Source organism: Ursus maritimus, unplaced genomic scaffold (assembly GCF_017311325.1).
Source record: "Ursus maritimus isolate PB19 unplaced genomic scaffold, ASM1731132v1 scaffold_25, whole genome shotgun sequence".
Taxonomy (NCBI): Eukaryota; Metazoa; Chordata; class Mammalia; order Carnivora; family Ursidae; genus Ursus; species Ursus maritimus.
In genome coordinates this window covers 4,760,254-4,767,465 of record NW_024425008.1, presented here as the reverse complement: position 1 = coordinate 4,767,465, position 7,212 = coordinate 4,760,254, and the positions used below count along the sequence as shown (strand labels likewise).

General features: G+C 58.2%; 1 protein-coding gene across 1 annotated transcript in view; it reads left to right on the top strand.

Annotated features, from left to right (window-relative positions):
* HHIPL1 (HHIP like 1) overlaps positions 1-7,212 on the top strand; it is a 26,467-nt gene that overhangs the window by 12,450 nt on the left and 6,805 nt on the right. Inside the window, exons 5-7 of the mRNA XM_040641242.1 lie at positions 455-581; positions 2,904-3,049; positions 6,030-6,111. Coding sequence (XP_040497176.1) covers positions 455-581; positions 2,904-3,049; positions 6,030-6,111 — 355 coding nt within the window. The remainder of the gene's footprint in view (positions 1-454; positions 582-2,903; positions 3,050-6,029; positions 6,112-7,212) is intronic.

Here is a 7,212-nt window from a genome sequence, read left to right as displayed (position 1 = left end):
CCCCCCCCCCCCCCCAAGCCATGGTGGTGCCCAGCGCCTTCCTCGTGCCTCCCATGCCTACGTGTCGCATCGAGACCTCCCCAGCCCCTGGAGACACTGATCCTGGATCCTTCCCCGACCTCGTGGGGTGTGCGCCAGCGCCTGTCTCGAGACAGCTGCGCCCCCAGAAAGCTGGATCTCCCCTCGCCCCTCCCCCAACTCCCCAACGCTTTGGGGCTGCTCCTGACTCTCCCCACCCACCCCCCTGCCCACAACCCATGCTCTCTCTCTTCGCTTTACCCAAGTACCCAAGCCATAAGCACGTTCCTCCCTCGGTGACTCTCTGGGGCCCCCAACTGGGGCCCTCCTGGTGACCTCACCTCGCCTTGCCCCTCCAGGCTCAGACCACCTACCAAGCTCATTGTGGGGGAGGGGCTGACCCGCAAGCTCATCCCAGCTTCTCCCCCCTCTGCAGATGACGTGCTGCCGATTTTCGCCTACCCACACAAACTGGGCAAGTCGGTCACGGGAGGCTATGTGTACCGGGGCTGTGAGTACCCCAACCTGAACGGCCTCTACATTTTCGGCGATTTTATGAGTGGGTAAGTGGCCCACGGGCTCCTGTGCCAAAGCAGCTGCTGCCACTGGCTTCGTGTAAAGAGCAAGAGTACAGGTGTGCGATATGTGTGAGCGTACCCAGGTGCACACTCACCGTGGTTGCCCTCTGACCACGGCCTCCAAGCGGGAGCCATCAGGTCTCTTCCTCTGGGAGGAAGTCTGGAGTCACACCTAACGCACCCCGTTTTCTCCTGATACCCTTCTCAAGCCTTGCTGGCTTCCTCAAGCACCGCCAAGAAGGCACAGCTCACGACTACGGACGGGACGCCTGTTTGAGGGCACCCGTTGGTCTTTCCTTCCACCCGAGATTCATGGGCTCCCCGCCTGACAGCAGTTCTGCGGGGCAGGGAGGGCAGGGGTGGGGGAGACATGAGCAACTTCCTTGACAGACTCTGGGCCACCTAGCTACTGGGGAAACTAGGGCCTCATGACCACCTCATTCTCCCATTGTACAGAGGAGAAAACTGAGGACCGTAGAGGCCCTCGGAAATACCTACACTTGGCACAAGGCTTAAAAGTGCTGCTGAGGGGTGCCTGGCTGGCTCAGTTGGTAGAGCGTGCCGCTCTTGACCTTGTGGTCCTGAGTTTGAGCCCCACGTGGGGTGGAGAAATTGCTTACAAAAAAATAAGTAAAGAATTTAAAAAATAATTTTTTTTCTCTTTTTATTTATTCATTTCTTATCTTATTTTTAAGTAATCTCTACCCCCAACGTGGGGTTTGAACTTATGACCCTGAGATCAAGAGTCACATACTCTACCAACTAAGCCAGCCAGGTGCCCCAAGTAAAGATTTTTTTTTTTTTTTAAGTACAGGGGGTGCCTGGCTCTTTATCTCAGGGTTGTGAGTTCAAACCCTACATTGGGCGTGGAGCCTACTTAAAGAAAAAACAAAACAAAACAAAAAGTTATTCCCACCCTAGCCTCTCCACATGAGGACAGCTGAACAGGATTCCCCAGGAGTGAAAATAAGGAGAGAGCGAAGCCCAAGGCTGGCCAGAGAACTCCCATCTCTTGCAGGCTGTGGGCGCGAGGTTGGTTTGTGGCCAGCACACATGCTGCTGGAGCTGAGGGACCTGGGCCTCTGGATGCAGGGCCTCTCCGAGCGCCACCCCTCCCCTACGGTCTGCCTCGGGTGAAGCCTCTGCTCCTTTATCCTTTCTTTTTTTTTTTAAGATTTATTTATTTGTTTATTTGACAGAGAGAGAGCACAAGCAGGGGAGCGGCAGGCAGAGGGAGAGGGAGAAGCAGACTCCCTCCTGAGCAGGGAGCCTGATGTGGGGCTCGATCCAAGGACCACTGGGATCACGACCTGAGCCGAAGGCAGATGCTTAACCGACTGAGCCACCCAGGCACCCTCTTTTTTTTTTTTAGATTTTATTTTTTTAAAGTAATTTCCATACCCAACGTGAGGCTTGAACTCACAACCCCAAGATCAAGAGTCCCATGCTCCCCCCACTGAGCCTGCCAGGCGCCCCGAAGCCTCTGTCTCTCTGTCTGATTCTCCTTTCCCCCTTCTGCTGTCCCCCAGGAGTGCTGAAGTCAGCTGACCACAGAGATTCAACTAATTTTACTAGCTTTTCCCAAGCGCTTCTGCGGGGCCAGGCTTTGTGCTAGGCTTAGGGCGAGAGAGTTGAAAGCACCTCGCACCTGAGTCAGGGAGACAGCCCCACACGTGGTCCACCCCAGTCCGGCCTCGGAGAGCCTGTGTGCAGTGCTGGGGGCGCCCAGGGCAGGGGCGGTCAGGAGGGCTTCCTAGAGGAGGGTATGTCCCAGCAGAGCCTGGTGATTGACTGGAGGAGAAGGGAGTAAGGGCAAGATCAGTAGATTCTGAAGACGCCCAAGCCCCACCTCATGCTCTGGAGTGGAGACAGCACACACCAGCCTTGGAGGACTTTGAAGCTCCTGACTGCCTCCTGGGGGTCAGTGGGGGGAGCTGAGCTGACAAGCTGGTCTCCTTCCCCTGCCCTTTTTGGGTGCGTAGGAGGTACCGAGGGAGGACTGCACACTCAGCCAGCTTCATGAGAGCCCCGGGTCCTGCCGACTAGGCTACCAGGGAGCGTCGAACAGACCCCATGCTCAGAAGGGCCCACGCTTGGTTTAATGTTCTACTATCACTGTCTTTTGAAATCCTTCGTACTTTTTGAACAAGGGGCCCTGCATGCTTATTTTACCCTGGATCTTGCAAATGATGTATGGTCCTGCTTGCATGAATAATGTATGAGTGGATGGATGGATGGACGGATTGTGGGTGGGGTTCCCCTGGGCACCCTGCCAGGCATGACCCCACAGCTCATGCTTCTTTGCAGGCGTCTGATGTCCCTCCGAGAGAACCTAGAGACAGGCCAGTGGCGGTACAGCGAGATCTGCATGGGTCGAGGCCAGACCTGTGAGTTCCCGGGCCTCATTAACAACTACTACCCTCACATCATCTCCTTTGCTGAGGATGAAGCCGGTGAGCACTCCCCAGGCCCCGAGGCCTCTCCGTCCGAGCCACACGCCTGACACCGATGCCCCTATCCCGCGGGTCCTCGAGCCTCGATAGGGTTCCAGGGAAGGAATCCCAGGCCTGAAATCCCCTTCAAGCTGGGGAGCAAGCGTGCAGTGGCCTGAGACCTCGCTTGGGCATCGGTCCTCACCAGCCTGGGCTTCTGTCAACTCATCTGGAAGATGGGAACAGTGTTCCTGCCCCCCCACTCCCTACAGGGCTGCTTCTAGGCTGTGGAGTGGTGGAGTGAGCGGACCAGGAAGGAGTTTGTAATGGTGGAAATGCAGGTGGGTGGGGGAAGGGTGTGTCCCAGACCTCTACTATCCTGGGTTCCTGATGGCCAAGAAATAGGGCCTATAAAATTAAGCCACATTATCTTCAGAAAGTGGGTAGACACCGCCTTTTAACACTCTTTGTTGACCCACTTGTTAGCGGGTAGTGGGTTCCCATTCAGGATCTTGTATTTTCAATGCAAGGAACTGGGAGGGAGGGGAGAGGATGAGGGGCCATGGAGGCTGGATCCTGCTCCCGCCTCCTGCCTTTGTCCTTGGCCCCAATTGTCCCCGGACAAAAGCCCAGGGGCCCCCAGTGGGGCCTGGGGGATGCTTGGCAGGGTTGCTAGGCAACGCCCACCCAGGGGCCTTTGGAGGGGTATCCCCTGCAGGGCCCAGTGCCCAGAGCCCCCAGGCCTAAGTCTGGGAAACCTTTGTTGGATGACACCAGTCACAATCTAAATTTTCTAAAGGGCAGCCCCAGCCCCCACCACCCTCCCAAGCCCACTGGGCCTTCAAAGCCCTTTCTTTTGGTCAGTAGGGGGTTAATGTGTTTTGGAAGGAGGTGCGCCTCCCACCCCCCACTCCCCACCCCAGGGGCAGGGCCTGGAAGGTGCAGTTTCCAAGGGACGCTTGTTCAGCAGTCTGAATGACATCAAGTAACTGGTAGCCAGGAGGAGCCTGCTGAAATCTCACAGCCCAGGGACAGCGTGCCAGTGCGCTTGCGCAGGCTGCCCCCGGGAGGCGCAGGGCTCCGGGGTCCAACACAAACAACCCCCCCCCCACTTCAGCTCTCTAGTTGTTCTTCTGACACTTGCAAATTGCAACACAAGGACCTCTGCTGGCCTGCTGGCCTCCAGGGACAGTTCACACCACAGAGAAGAGGGCAGCGTGGCCCTGGGTAGGGCTGGGCTGGGCAGTGCTGGTGGGGTCTCCCCGCCTGTGCGTAGGGTTGGGGACTGTGGCTCCCAGCAGACGAGGAGGCTGATGGGCCAAGGAGTGTGCCTGGTGCAAGCCTGTCACTTTACAGAGGTGGGAGTGGGGGGTCCTGCACCTGACCTGGCACCTGGAGGCCTCCCAGAGCAGAGCCCTAAGCTCGAGCTTGGTCAGCCAAAGGAAGGACACAGAGAAGGGCATTCCAGGCCTAGGGAGCAGCACATGTGGGGAGACTTGGGTCACTCCAGGGGGTTGGAGAGTAGGTGTGAGGGCTGCATGGCCAGGGAGGGGACAGTGGCTCCCAGAGGCCTCTCTCCAGAAAGAGGCCCAGAGAGGGAAGGGACAGCCCAAGACTAAAAGCAAATCCATGGCTATGCCTTTGGGTTCTCCAACAGGGGCTATCTTGTGAGGGTATGGTTGCATCACCTTGGGGACCTCTTAACAACCCCCAGCCCTCCACCAAAGAAGGGCTGGTCCTCCTGGAGGGGAGTCAGAGGTCATTGAGCACTCAGCACCCTGCCCTCCCAGCCCCAGCTCCCCACCACAGCTGGGTCTACCCCAGTTATACAAGCTGGCCCGGTGAATGTCCTCGCCTTTGTGGAGATCCCTGGGTTTCCTGAGCCTTGGTTCTCAGATCCTCCACAGAGATGCCTTCCTCAGAGTTCTCACCTCTTTGTCTGTCTTAGTCTCTCCTTGGGGACCGCCCCTATCTTTTGGAGAACTCTTCACCGTCCTCTTACAAAGACAGAAGTATTAGCATGGCTGAATCACACGTGGGCTGTGTCTGGGCCCCCAGCCACCACGTGTCCTACATGTGAGGGCTTGGGGGCAACAGACATTCCTGAGTTCCAGGCCTGGCTCAACCCCTCACCAGCTGTGTGACTTTGGACAAGTCGCTTAGCCTCTCTGAGCCTCTATAAGATAAGAATAAAGAAGCCTATTTCCTGGGCCTGGATGACTCCGGCAGTAAGAGCCAGGGGGTGGGATGAGGGTGAGGAGGGCGAGAACTCACATTCACTGAGGACATCCATGGTGTCAGGAACTCATAACTCTCAGGCGCTCTGAGATCGAGGAGACTCGATTGAGGCTCTAAGTGGGGCTGTCCCAGATGCCGGCGCTCACACAGGGCTATGCGCAGGGACTGGGATTCACCCCAGGGATTCCCAAGCATGTAGTCTTCTGCCCCTGCCACCTGCCCGGAAGATGCCTGCGGGTCAGTGGAGAGACCCTGGCCTCGAGGACTTGGCGGGACCCGGATCCTGGAGGATGACAGTCATAGACAGCAGCAGCCATAGCTGATGTTGACTGAGCATTTGCTCTGTGGTCTTGTAATCCTTATTCTGTGAGGCCTCCCATGTTAGGGGTAAGGAAGCGGAGGCTCAAGGAGCCACATGTGCCTGGAGCCACGCAGTAGCAGTTGGCTGGGGAGCTGGGCTGTGGACCCTCACTCGTGTGCCCGGAGGTGTGTGGTGCTGGGCGTGACGCCAGGCAGGGACCAGGGCGGGGCTGGGTCCCCAGAGGAGGCAAGAACATGGTTAGGTCCGGGCAGAGCGGCTGGCAGCCGGGGACACTGCTGCCTTTCTCGGCCGCCGGTTCCAGCTCTGGACTGGACCTCTCTGAGGTTGGGGTCCCTCTCAGAGCCTGAGGGGAGGGAGGGGGGTGGGGGGCACGGAGCATGGGGCTGGCCGGGACCATATTCCAGGCAGTGTTCTCACTCCCTGCCTGGTTTCTCGCCCAAGGGGAGCTGTACTTCATGTCGACAGGCGTTCCGAGCGCCGCAGCGGCCCGTGGGGTCGTCTACAAGGTGATCGACCCCTCCAGGTGAGCCCCGCCCACCGCGCTGCCTGGGCTCCTGCTGTCTGCCAGGACCCCTCGCCTTCATTGCCTTGTTTTCGTCTCCACCACCCCTTACGGGAGGGTATGACTCATAGCCCCATTTCTTAGAAGGGAAAACTGAGACCCAGAGAAGGGAAGTGACCAGCCAGGTCCATAGTGCTGGTGAGGGGCAGACCTGGGACTCAAAACTGGATCTCAGATCCAGCTCTACTCACAGTAGAAGGGGGCCAAGGATGCCGCCTGGGCCAGATAAGCATGGGCTTGACCTGGCTTTCTTGTCTGCTCCCCACCCGACCCCATCCTTTTTCCTCTCTGACTTGCCCCTCGCTCCTCATTTCCTGGGCCACCCCACCCCCTGCACCACCTCCCCCAGCCCCGGATTGGCCTCTGAGACCCCTGATCTCTGCCTGTCCCCACCACAAGGCTGCCCTTCCCCCTGCAGTCCCACCTTCCCCTGGGGAAACCAACCCACAGGCTCCTGTCTGGAATGTGCTGGGGCTTTCAGAACACCTCGCTGGCCCTCCCCATGCCCATCTCCATCTGCTTGGCTTCTATGTAGAGCCACAGATTCCATGCCAGGCAGTGTTCTGACTCCTTCCATGTAAAACTCCTTGACTTCTCAGCCACTTAGTTTACAGAGGTGGAAATCCTGTACCGGCAGCGCCCCGTCCAGCCAGAGCCGGAGCTGGGCTTGGGACAGCCAGCTGGCTCCAGAGCCCTGCTCTGACCCCATGACTGCACATCGCCACCCCTTGAACCTTAGGCCTCACTGTCTCCAAGGGGCCTTTCCCTCCAGGCCTTGCCCAGAGCTCCCCACCGCTCTCACCACTCAGACCTGTAATCTGTAATCTCCCCCTGGCTCGGGAGTCTCCAAGGGCTAAAACTGCCCCCTCCACCCCTTCAAAGTCAGTGCTGGCCCCGGGCCTGGCCCAGAGCACAGAGCAGAGACTCAGGTGTGTTTGACCAATGAGTGGATGATTGGGTTTCTCAAGCTCCTTCTCGGCCCTTAGGGTTTTGCTTCTCAGCTGGTCTCCCACTGCTCTGTGCCTCCATTCAGCACCTGGGCAAGCTGCCTCACATGTACAC